Consider the following 13,816-nt stretch of genomic DNA (forward strand, 5'->3'; position numbering starts at 1 on the left):
TGGCAGATTCTGAAGCACATGCAGACAGCAAGTAAGGCTCCAACGCTTCAGACCCCACCGCCTTCAGCTCCGCGAACGAGGAAATATATTTATAATTTTTTTTGGCATCATTTATAAGTTCTTATAATCCTTGTAAAATGGTTTATACATCCTTTCTACGAGTTATATATATCATTTATAAGAGTTTATTTTATTTATACACACACACACACACACACACACACACACACACATATATATATATATATATATATGTGTATATTATAAATTATTTATATACCCTTATAAAAAATTTAAATTATTTATGAATGATTTATAAATTATTTATGAATGGTTTATAAATCTTCATAAATAATTCATAAACATTTATAAACTCAATAACTCATGCCTACAACCTCTTAAAGCTGCATCTGGGAGTTTTGAATATGGATCGACGTTATTTTTTATAAGCCTCTATAAAACCTTATAAGACTTCATAAAATAATTACCTTCTGATATTCTCCAAATCTTTGTAAATGATTTTATAAATATTTATAAATAACTTTAAATATTCTTATAAATCTAAAGAACACGTGCATGCATTGTAAAAAGATGATTATACATGGCATTCTGAGGCACATGCGAACAGCAAGCAAGGCTCCACCGCTTCAGAAATTTTACATATCCTTATAAATTGTTTAATAATCCTTTATAAGGGTGTATAAACTTTAAAAATTATTTTATAAGGCTTTCTAAATGGTTATAGGCTCTTTTAGTTGATTTATAAACCTATAAAACTCTTAAAATACCCCTTATAAATAGAATATAAGCTTCTTAAAGTTTTTATAAACCTCTATTAATATATACATACCCCTTATAAATTATTTATTAACTTATACATTATCTTATAAATTAATAGTATACATACCCCTTATAAATTATTTATTATCTTTCATAACTTTTTAAAAATATTTATAAATGGTTTATAGATTTTATAACTTGTTTTATATGCCTTTATTATTGGTTCTTACAAATAATTTTACATACCCTTATAAAAATTTGTAAAGAGATGATGATATGTGGTAGATTCTGAGGCACTTGCGGACAGCAAAGTAAGGCTCCACCGCTTCAGAAATTTTATATACTCTTATAAATTGTTTAATAATATTTTATAATGTTGTATAAACCTTATAAATTATTTTTATAAATTATTAATAAATTATTATACAAACCATTATAATTTTTTTATAATGCTTTCTAAATGGTTATAGATTCTTTTAGTTGATTTATAAACATGTACAACTCTTAAAATACCTTTTATAAATTGAATATAAACTTTCATAAAGTTTTTATAAACCCCTATTAATAGTATACATACCCCTTATAAATTATTTATAAACTTTCATAACTTTTTTTATAAACATTTATAAATGGTTTATAGATTTTATAACTTATATTAAATGCCTTTATTAATGGTTTATATTTTCTTACAAATAATTTTACATACCTTTATAAGGCTTTGTAAAGAGATGATGATATGTGACAGATTTTGAGGCACATGCGGACAGAAAGCAAGATACACCACTTCAAATTTTTTACATATACTTATAAATTGTTTTATATTCCTTTATAAGGGTGTATAAACTTTATAAACTATTTTTATAATTATTTTTTTAGCAGGATAGATATTTTTCGAACAGCTCAAGAAGACCCTATAAACAGTTTTCATACATTTTATAAATTTTTATAAAACCTTTATAAATTTTAAAAGTAAATCCACAAATCCTTGTTTCCATTAGTTTTTTTCTTCATTTTATATCCTTGTTGAACTAATTTTACAACATTGTCAAAATCCATGTCATTAAGATCAAGATGTGTTGGGGTCACCAAATGTTTGTATTCATCAGAAAATTCAAACATTGTATTAACCATAAGAGGTAACAAAGAATGAAGAACGTTTTATAAGTCTCTACAAGTCTCTAATTTATAAATTTATAAACCTTTTATAAAACTACATTTATAATCTCTTATAAAGCGCTTCACATTATTGACCAAGACACTGATTGGATAATTACTTTTGGTTGTTTAGTGGTTCTGTTACAGCTTCATAAATTCTCGAAGGTAATCTCAAAGATGTGCAAAACTCATTGCTATCTAACTGCAAAACGAGATAAAAAGATGAAGTTAACTTTTAGTAATGATCTAAATATAAACATCTCAATACGGCAAATAATAGACAATACATCTCAGCACTATAAGTAATAGACACTATTCATCTATTGCTAAATCGTTCTTCTTTATAAAGGTTTATAAATCGTCGAGTTGTACTTTTAACAATATCCAGAAATCCAGATTTATAAGGGATTATAATTCTGTAAAAAATGCAGTGTTCGCTATTCCAAAATCTCAATCTCAACTTGAACTCCAAATCAACTTTGTTTGCCTTTTGGATAAAAGCAAATTTGTAAAAATCAAAGATGTTCATCACAGAAACTAGTTTTCTTAGATCTAACCATTCCAATTAGAAGTCTGAACCTATAGTCAACAAATTACAGAGATTAGAAACTTACAAATTGTGAATTTGGAGACGACATTTCCGATGAATAGCTCGTCAGCTTAGGCGATCGTGTGAGAGAGAGAATCCGTGTGTTAGCTCGTCGGAGATCTCTCTCAACGGAACGACGACGACGACTTTCGATGACGACGACGACGACTTTCGATGACGACGACGACTCTCGATGACGACGACGACGACGACGGTGGATCCGTAGGAGAGAAACGATGGATCTCGACAGAGAGAAGAAGGTCACGACATAGAGAAAAGTGTGATATCTTAGGGATAAGGTAGAGTTAATTTTGTCTTTTAAACATTAATGAAAAATGTATTTGTGAAAATGTCCTTCTATTGATGGTATTGTTGAATTGTGGTACCCAACATAGTGTAGTTATGAAATTTCCCCATAAAATAATAACTTAAATCAAAATAATTAAAATGTACTATATTTATTGCCACTTAATTTCTCACTCCATATAATTATTTTACTTGATAAAAAATTCTTTTTATTTCACTTAATTTAGCCAAACACATAGAAAGAATTTTTTTATTAATTTATAAAATCAGTTAGACATGAACATTATCTGTCCATTTAGGTACATGTTGTTCCTTTCGGGTATCGTTTTTTTTGTTTTGAAACCAAGTCTTGCTTGAATATTATAAACTTATGTGTGAATTGTGAGTTGGGTCATTCTGCATCTGGATGAATTCGGTTATGATGTATAGGAACCTAAAAATATCTAAATAACCAATGTATCTAAAACGTGTTCGGATATTTGTAACAAAATAGCCATATAACCTGATTCGGTCCATGTCTTTTGAATATCTTTAGTTATATTATGATACATCTAAAATATATAACACTAATTGTGAAAAATAAAAATCGATATATAAAAAAACTCTTTCTATTTCACTTAATTTAGCCAAACACATAGAAAGAGTTTTCTAATTAATTTACAAAATCAGTTAGAAATGAACATTATTTGTCCCTTTAGGTACATGTTGTTCTTTTCGGGTATCATTTTTTTTGTTTTGAAACCAAGTCCCGCTTGAATATTATAAACTTATGTGTGGATTTTGAGTTGGGATATTCTGGATCTGGATGAATTCGGTTCTGATGTATAGAAACCTAAAAATATCTAAATAACCAATATATCTAAAACAGGTTTAGTTATTTGTAACAAAAATAGCCATATAACATGATTCGGTCCAGGTCTTTTGAATATCGTTAGTTATATTATGATACATCTAAAATATATAGCACTAATTATGAAAAATAAATATCGATGTATAAAAATATATTTCAGGGGCCAATTTAACAAAATATAGTTGGTTCAGTTGAAATAAATATATTTAAAAAATTTATATGAACTGAAAAAAAATCAATATAAAAGTACTGTACATTTGGATTCAAAATCATTTATTTTAATAACAAACTACACAAATATGTTGATTTGTATATAAATTTAAATTACAATATAAATATTTAATTAATATAGAAATATGTCACATTGTTTAAATAAAATATCAATGTAAAAGTATCGTACAGTTGCGTTCTAAAATCATTTATTTTAACAACAAGCCATATAAATATGTTGATTTGATAGGGAATAAAACAAAGTTAGAGGAACACATAGTTTACCAGAGACACTCTATATGTCGAATTTATTATAATGAAAGTTTTACTAAGATAAATACATTCAATAATTACAAATAAATAATATATTTCATAAAAGTAAAAATAATATCCGCGCTTTCGAAGCGCGGATCAAAATCTAGTATGTAATTAAAGAGTATGTAAATCTCAATTTGGTTGGTTCTGAAGTCCATTTCAGTAAATGTAGAAAGCTCAATTCAGTCGGCTAACAGAGAAGAATATGCTTTAGAAGGTGTTTGGTCTGTTGTAGACATACGACTTGGCGAACCACAAGTAGCAAGCTAAACTAATGAAGCTGAGACAAGCCAGTAGCCAGTAAAAGTAGTCTAGATGAGCTTGATTCAAGTCATTATCAAACCAGCTTGTTTGGCCAGGCTGACTTGTGACTCTATCGATGACTGATATCATGAAGCTGCTTAGGAAGTTTCCAGCCCCATATATGCCCAGGTTCAGAGCCATACCAACGCTCCTAAGCTCACTAGGGACTTGATCATAGAAAAACTCTTGCAAACCTGTCATTGTAAACACGTCCGCGACTCCATATATAATATACTGTGGAACCAACCACCATACACTCATCGGTACAGAGAAGTCTTCCCGAGCGGTTTGTAGCCTTTTGGTTTCAACCAAAGCGGCTACTACCATAGCAAGAATAGACAGTGCGATGCCTGTACCAATCCTTTGAAGCATTGTGATTCCTGATGGGTTCTGAGTAAAAGATCTTGTGAATGGGACGAGTAGACGGTCATAGATGGGGATAAATATGATAATTGATAGGCTTGTGACACATTGGAGTGTTGCTGCAGGGACTATGATTCCTGGTGAGATTGACCTGTCCATTGTGGCTCCTTGCTTTGTGAAGAAAGTAGGGGACTGCGCATACACAATGGCGTAGACTAAGCAAGTTATCCATATTGGAACAAGCTTAAGTACCGCTTTTGCGTCTTCAATTTAGTCCAAATCACATCCATTCGCTGACCTGTCTAGGAATCTGCAAAGTATCCAAGAGAAACTGTCAAACTTTCATTTCAAAACCATATGAAATAATATGTATTTCTACAACATTTATTTCTACAGTATAGATTTGAATATAATTCAATTTTGGACCATTATGGATGACCCATAAGTTTCCAAACCAAAGTAAAAATGGTTAGTCTGAAAAGCCCAATTTAGCGCTGGACAGACCATTTGATAGTTATAGTAGCATTCACAGCATAAATAAATAAAGATGGTACAAACGCAAGGGCGGTACCAGCTTAGATAGGGGGACAAGTGGTGCGACCGTCTCCAGATCCAAACCATTGTCCTCTTATTTTAGGGTCCGATTTTTTTTAATGAAAATATATTTTTATATTAAAATTATATAAAAAGGGGCCAAAATTTTTGATATATGAAAATACTTTTATCTTGACACAGTTTTATTTTAAAATATACTTCTAATATATTGAAAATAAAAAAAAATACCTATTAAAAAAACCTCTTAGGGACCAAAAAATATTTATGCCCCAGGGTCCATGACATTATTGAGCCGGCCCTGCACAAGGGTAACCTCAAAGATTCTAAAGACATGACATCTGTATTCATCATGTTACCTCAACTGCTTGGAACTCTGGTGAGGCAAGAGAAGGAGGGTCTTGTTCGGGTTAGAGTTATCGAAATCACGTTGTCTTCTGTTCTTTACTGCCTCCACGAAAACATGACCGATTCTAGCAAAAGGGTTTTTCTTTCCTCCTCCATCAGTACTAAACCGGTAAGAGGATGTTCCAAGGAGGAAGAGAAGCAGAGCAAGTAGCATTGAAACACTTGGAATACCAAAACCTAACGACCAGGTTAGGTTCTCTTGAATGTAGCTAGACACCAAACGAGTGGACAGTATACTAACACAGATTCCAAACATCAACCAGTTAAAGAAAGAACTTTTGGCTTTTGCCTCTTTTAGATCATCTCCATCGAACTGATCGGCTCCAAAGACCTTAATACACGGTTTGGAACCGCCTTGTCCTATTGCGACAAGGTACAGAGAAAAGAAGAAGATAGTCACTTGCAGCTGAGAAGCACATGAAACTTGTTGGCTCGGATCTTCGCAATTTGAAGGAATCATTGTTGAAAACGTCAGCAATGCAAGTCCCTGTGTTGTTTGATCAAATCATCTGAGATCTGGTAATAACAAAGAAACTTCTGGTAATAAAAACACTGTTTGTTTATATTACCAATATATATAGAGAAGATGAGATGACTATAGTACGGTAACGGCCGAGAAACGCGTCAGCAACAAACGCCCAGAGAATCGGCAGAAAAGACAACGTTCCAATCCAAGCGTTCACATTGGCCGCAGCTGCAGCTATTGACTCACCCAAAGGTCCTGTCAAGTACGTTATCAGGTTCGAGGATATTCCGAAGTAAGCGAATCGTTCCGCCATTTCTACACCTACAAAAGAAAAACAGATCAGTTAGTGAAATTTTTCGAGAGAAAAATGATGTAACTCAGATTACACTGTACTCACCGATGATGAGTCTTGCAGATCTCCATCCACCCGAGGACAACCTAGCCGTATCATCGGAGGCGATAGGCATTGTGTTTGCACTACAAGAATTATGGAAAATAGCAAAGGACTGGCGAGAACATTTCCGTAGCCATAATTATTAGCGATGGAAATTGTGACAGATAGCGACAAAACAACAAAATATTAAATTTGTAGCTAATTTGTAGTGATCTGTAGCTATCTAGTTACAAATATGATCTGTAGCCGTTCTCTAGCCAAATAGCTACTAATTAGCGAAGAATAAACTGTCGCTAAAGTATTATAGTTAGAGAGACATGATTATAAAGGGAGAATTACCAATTGTGACTCAAAACTTGGAGTCAAACCCAAAAGAATACCCCAACTTGGGTCAAAGGCAAAAGTAACCTAAAAGGCTATTGAAATTACAACTATCTCCTTGTGAGCAAACAAAAAAACGGATTTATTTTTACGTTTCTACCCCTCGCAAGTCGTCTGTAAACAGACGACTTGAAAATAAGTCGTCTAGACGACTTAACTTAAAGTCGTCTGTACAGTTATTCTTAAACATAATTTAAAAATTTTGTAAAAAATATTTTGATAAGTGAAAAATTGGAATTATGTAATTAACATATGTCTTAAGAGATATAAATTAATATATAACAAATTTCAATTGTTTTCAGCCCAGTTGAGTGAAAGTAGTGAGTCGTGATATTCTTTAGTTTATGTTTCATCAACATATGTTGTAGTATTGTATGTGTTCTTAGGGTTAGATTTTGGAAAGCATTAAAACCGTTTTTGAAATTTTTTAAAATTACCTAAGCGTGTTCATTTTTGTGTATAGTAAACACTATTGAAGTATAATTTGATTTTATAACGTGGTTAGTAAGTTAATTTAGTCATTTTAGTTTAGGGGTTCATTTTAGGGTCTAGGACGACTTAATATTTAGTCTTCTGTGCCCAGACGACTAAATATTAGGTCGTCTGATGTACATTATCAACTAGAATAAGTCGTCTAAACCGGACCAAACCTTAAAGTTTACCAATGTACTTTTAAAGCTAACCGGATCATTTACCCAATATATAAGGTGATTTTTTTTTTTTTCATTTTCCGCGAAATTCAGAAACCCTAACAGTTCTCTCTCACCGGCGATATCAAAGGCGATTCGAATTCCCACTATTTTCGAACAACCATCGTTCTCAACGTCGGCTATCTATCTCACTTCATTCTCACCGTTGTCGCCGCAGCTTCTTCTAACCCTAGCGCCGCCGATTCCTCTAAACCCTAGCGCCCCCGCTTCCACTATTTCCGAACAAACCGTCGCCCTCGCCACCGTGCTCACCAACGTTCTCACCGCCGCTTCCTCTAAACACTAGCTAGCACCGCCGCTTCTTCTAAACCCTAGCGCCGCCGCTTCTTCTCTGTAAACCGTAGGGCCGTTTCTCTGTAAACCCTAACGCCGGTAAGTCATCAAACTCGAGGAAAAGATGAACATAAAACGTTGTCTCTTTCAATTTACTCATTCTCACCGTTTTACGTTTATTTTTTCAGATCTATAACCACAATGACGAGTACTCCAAATCCTTCTGCGACTAATCAGGTCCGCTTGAAATTTTTCTAATGGAAGACTTGTAAGTAAGTCGTCTGGAAAGTCTTCCAACTGGACGACTTAGTAGACGACTTAAATATAAGTCGTCCATTTGGAAGACTTTCTAGACGACTTAAATATAAGTCGTCAACTAAGTCGTCCAGTTGGACGACTTTCCAGATGACTTATATTAAAGGCGTGATTGATTTAGCTTGTGTTCTGACTTCTATTGTTGTCTTTGATTATTTTGCAGACAAAAAGGATGGATACTCCAGAACTCCCCCGTAGGTTATACACTTAGGGGAAGAGCCAGAAGCCCACAATAGCATTTCGTATCATACGGATAACAAGAAGTTGCATACTGCTCTTAGGGAAGCTCTCACTGATGCTGAATTTGAAGAGCTCAAGGAGTCGAGATTGGGAGTTTTCATCAAGTTCAAGGAGCAGGGATTTGGTTGGGCTTCAAGGCTGGTTCACTACTTGCTCAGTTTAAAGCTGGACATTAAGAAGAAGTACGAGATGTGGTGTCTCGTTGGTCCAGAACCTGCGAGGTTTTCACTGTTAGAGTTTGAAAACATCACTGGTCTAAACTGCGAGTACATCGAGGACCTTGAGACACCAGAATGTGAAGTTACCCCAAAGATGGTTTCTTTCTGGGGGATGATGGGAGTTCATCTGGAAGCTGGGCCAACTACTGATCAGATAATAGCAGCACTGAAGAGATGCGGGGATTGGTCCAGGGAAGATCGCAAGCGACTCGCGTACCTTTCCATCTTCACTGGATTCATTGAAGGGAGAAAGTTTTCAACCGCTACACGAGCTACTCTGGCAAGGCTAGTGATGGATTTAGAACGGTTTGAGAATTATCCATGGGGGAGAGTCGCGTTTAAGGTGCTGATGGACTCTTTGTGGAACAAAGATATTACTGGCTGTTACACCGTGGATGGGTTTATACAAGTTCTTCAGGTCTGGGCGTACACAGCTATTCCGGGATTGGGTGCTAGTATTGGTAGTCCCAGAGAAAACAGTTCGCTTCCACCGCCTCCACCGATTCTGGCTTACGATGGCAGCAGAGGCCGCAGATTCATGAAAGCTGCTATCTTGAGTCAGGTACCTTTCCATCTTCACTTAATTAAGTCGTCTGGAAGGTCTTCCAGCTGGACGACTTAGTAGACGACTTATTATAAGTCGTCGGGAAGGTCTTCCAGTTGGACGACTTAGTAGACGACTTATAATAAGTCGTCTGGAATGTCTTCCAGTTGGACGACTTAGTAGACGACTTATTATAAGTCGTCTGGAAGGTCGTCCAGCTGGACGACTTAGCAGACGACTTATAATAAGTCGTCTGGAAGGTCGTCCAGCTGGACGACTTAGTAGATGACTTATAATTAAGTCGTCTATTTAGTATTTTGTTTCAAATATCTAACTCGATTCTTCTTCTATTTACTGCAGACCCGCGTGATCAACTTTGTTGAGAAGGACATTAGTGAAATGTGGCCAAAATGGGACTCTGAGGTTGAGGACGTGCCCGCGGAGAACATCATTAAAGTCATGTATGATCGGAGACCGTGGAAGTGGACCATGGATTGCTGGGAAGTCACTGGTACAAAAACTAAGTTTGTGACTCCATCGAAAAGAGCCAAAGAGATGGTTGTGGTGGAGGTGGAGGAGGAGGAGGAAGACAATCAGAGACCTCGGAAGAAAGCTCGTAAAGAGGCTCCTAAAGAGGCTCGTAAAGAGGCTCCTAAAGAGGCTAGAGAAGAGGCTAGAGAAGAGGCTAGAGAAGAGGCTAGCGAAGAGGCTAGAGAAGAGGCTAGAGAAGAGGCTAGTTGGGTGACTAGAGAGGAGTTGGAAAATATGTTCAAGGACTTAAGAAGTGGCTTAGGTGACATGATGAAAGATGGGTTTAAGAAGTGCATCAGGGAGATTAAGAAGTTGTCCGATAGATTGGAAGCTGTGGAGAAGAAGGTTGGTGTCACCAATCAGGCCCCTCAAGCCAAAGAAACCGGGGTTAGTAACAAACAGCCTACCCCTCAAGCCAAAGAAACTGGGGTTAGTAACAAACAGCCTACCCCTACTCCTCAAACCCAGCCTACTCCTCAAAAGGATCAGCCTACACTTCAAACCAATCATCCTACTCCCCAAACCAGACAGCGTACTCCTCAAAAGGCAAAGCCTACTCCTCAAGCCAAAGAAACCGGGGTTAGTAACAAACAGCCTACCCCTCAAGCCAAAGAAACCGGGGTTAGTAACAAACAGCCTACCCCTACTCCTCAAACCCAGCCTACTCCTCAAAAGGCAAAGCCTACTCCTCAAAAGGCAAAGCCTACTCCTCAAAAGAAACAGCCTTCTCCTCAAACGAAACAGCCTTCTCCTCTGCCCAAAGAGGTTAGTATCAACTAGTCGTCCATACAACTTTTATTTAAGTCGTCCAGGGTTAACTTGTGTGCAACTTTTATTGCAGAGATTGTTGCCGGAGGATACAGCAGATGAGGCGATCTCGGTATATAAGATCTTGCCGGAGGATAAAGCAGATGGTGTCACCTCTAAAGAGATTGTTCCTCTCACTTCCACTGACCAACCGAGCTTCGCTTCCAACGATCAACAACCGAGCTTCGCTTCCAACGATCAACAACCGAGCTTTGCTTCCACCGATCCAAGCGTTCCAGTTTCAGAACCGAGCCTGGTTGTATTGGACAAAACAGCTCCCACTGCTTCTGTGCGTGCAAGGAGTGAACGAATGAAGAAACCTGCTCCCACGCAGATATCTCCTTATACGGCAGAGAGAAAGAAACTCCTTAGAGTGGGAAAGTATAATCCATTTCCCTCACTAAACAGCCGTAAGTTGAAGGAGCTCGCTGATTGGTTGAAAACTGATCCGTAAGTGATTGCTTTACCCATAATAGCTTGATTTAGTCTACCAAAACTGATTGCTTTTTTGTTTGCAGTGATTATTACACTAAGCTTGAGGACAAACCACGTACATCACCAACTTGGTGGTATCATAAACTCCGGACACCCAGAGCATGGCTGGAAGACGTAGTAAGTCTTCTGCTTATAAGTCGTCTGGTAACTTGTCTTTGTATAGATTTGTAAATATATAAGTCGTCTGGAAGGTTTTCCAGCTGGACGACTCACAAATAAGTCGTCTGGAAGGTTTTCCAGCTGGACGACTTACAAATAAGTCGTCTGGTAGGTTTTCCAGCTGGACGACTTACAAATAAGTCGTCTAGTAGGTTTTCCAGCTGGACGACTTACAAATAAGTCGTCTGGGAGGTTCTAACTTGTATTATTTTATATGCAGCATATGGATGCTTGGATGAATGTGCTGAGGCAGAGGTATCAGGAGAATCCACAAGCTTTCCGGAGCGAGCGAATGTGCTTCCTGGATCACAACTTTTCCCATTCTTGGAGAGACCAGTATCTGTTCTTCAAAGCATCGGCACCTGATCACAAAGGTTTAGGAAGAATGCTACCTAGTGGGGCGGCGTTGTTTTATGACGGATCAATGCCTTCATTTTGCCAATCAAACAAGAAGTCGGGGGAGGACATTGATGATATCTATGCGCCAGTGAACTTGAACAACAAACATTGGGTTGCTATCTGGATATCGATCCCTAAGAGGCACATAGTCGTCTGGGACAGCATACCTTCATCTAGCGTACCAGAAGCATGGGATGAGATAATGGAGCCATTTCTCGAGATGGTCCCTTATATGCTTGTTGAGTGCGCAGCCACCGAGGAAGAACGGGTCAAATACGGCGGGTTGGAGCGATACACATATGAGAGACTGCTGAAAGATGTACCCACGGCCAACAATGGTGATTGTGGCGTGTACGCTCTAAAGTACATTGAATGTCATGCTCTTGGGGTCCCCTTTAGCGCTAAAGACTTTGCTAGGTCCCATGCGAAGACTATGAGGGATAATATGGCTGTGGTTATATGGACGGAGCTTGTTGATCAGCATTTGAAAGATAATGAGGATGGTGGTATGTTTGTGGGCATGTATGATTAGATACACAAATCTAACTTGTATAGATTTTCTAACTTGTGTATGGCTTTGAACATGTCGTTGTATTTGTATTTGTATATTTGTGTATTAAAAATTGAACTTGTGTATGATTTATGACTTGTGTATGATTTATTTGTGTATTTGAACTTGTGTATGATTTATTGTGTATGCTTTATTTGTGTATGCTTTATTTGTGTATTTGTGTATGATTTATTGTTAAGTCGTCTGGAAGGTTTTCCAGCTGGACGACTTACAAATAAGTCGTCTGGAAGGTTTTCCAGCTGGACGACTTACAAATAAGTCGTCTGGAAGGTTTGGACGACTTACAAGTAAGGTAGTCTAAAAATAGTAGAAGGTAGTCTAAAAATAAAATACACTGGACGACTTCGTTAAAGGTCTTCTAAAAAAAATACACTCGAAGGGATAGTAGAAGGTAGTCTAAAAATAAAATACACTTGAAGGGATAGTAGAAGGTAGTCTAAAAATAAAATACACTTGAAGGGATAGTAGAAGGTAGACGAAACACTGGACGACTTAAAAATAAGTCGTCTGGACGACTTAACAATAAGTCGTCTGGACGGGTAATCAAGACTGGACGACTTAAATTTAGGTCGTCTGGACAACTAGTCAACTGGTTGTGTACATTGTGGTAGTCTAAAAATAAAATACACTGGACGACTTCGTTAAAGGTCTTCTAAAAAAAATACACTCGAAGGGATAGTAGAAGGTAGTCTAAAAATAAAATACACTTGAAGGGATAGTAGAAGGTAGACGAAACACTGGACGACTTAAAAATAAGTCGTCTGGACGACTTAACAATAAGTCGTCTGGACGGGTAATCAAGACTGGACGACTTAAAATTTAGGTCGTCTGGACAACTAGTCAACTGGTTGTGTACATTGTGGTTTCGTATGGCCAGTTTCCTTGCAGTTTGAGCATCTCCGTGCCCTGTGTTTCTTCCTGGGTTTGTGTCCTCTCATCCTAGATAGCTCCAACCAAGATTGCCATCTTGATACTCTATGCGTTTTGAGTATCTCGAGCAAGTTTCGAACTTGTCTATCACTTGTAACATGAATGTGAGGACTGCCTGGAGTCATCATCATTTCTGCTGGTAATGAGTAACTAATCACCACAGTCACTGATCTCATGTCCAGGTTATAATCTTCTTGAGCCATTGCAACAAGTTCAGCATGTGTTGAATCTTCATTCAATAAAAACAATCTTGCTCCTTTGAGATCAGCAACCACAAAATCCCAACGGAAATCTCTCAACAACCATTGTCCATACACTGCATGTAACTTAAAAATCATCTGCAAATATTCAAAATAAAACACATTAGTAAACATAGAGAAAATGAAGAAGTTCAATAAACATTATCGCAGACGACTTATAATTAAGTCGTCCAGAAGACTTAAAGGTAAGTCGTCTAAAGAGGTCACTTTTGCAATTGAAAATTAAAAGGGACGACTTAATTCTAAGTCGTCCGGCTTTGTTTGTTAAAAAAAAATTTCAGACGACTTATAT

The 13,816-nt window shown here is 36.8% G+C and overlaps 1 protein-coding gene across 1 annotated transcript; it reads right to left on the bottom strand.

The window, feature by feature from the left end:
* Positions 1–4,197: 4,197 nt before the first annotated feature.
* Positions 4,198–6,766, bottom strand: LOC108820531 (protein NRT1/ PTR FAMILY 5.11). Its single transcript, XM_056995198.1, is given in 4 exon segments — positions 4,198–5,181; positions 5,783–6,318; positions 6,401–6,618; positions 6,695–6,766. Coding segments are annotated over 4 exon segments (1,590 nt in total). The 5' UTR covers positions 6,765–6,766; the 3' UTR covers positions 4,198–4,415.
* Between the last annotated feature and the right edge of the window lie 7,050 nt (positions 6,767–13,816).

This window comes from Raphanus sativus, chromosome 2 (genome assembly GCF_000801105.2).
Source record: "Raphanus sativus cultivar WK10039 chromosome 2, ASM80110v3, whole genome shotgun sequence".
In the NCBI taxonomy this organism is placed as follows: Eukaryota; Viridiplantae; Streptophyta; class Magnoliopsida; order Brassicales; family Brassicaceae; genus Raphanus; species Raphanus sativus.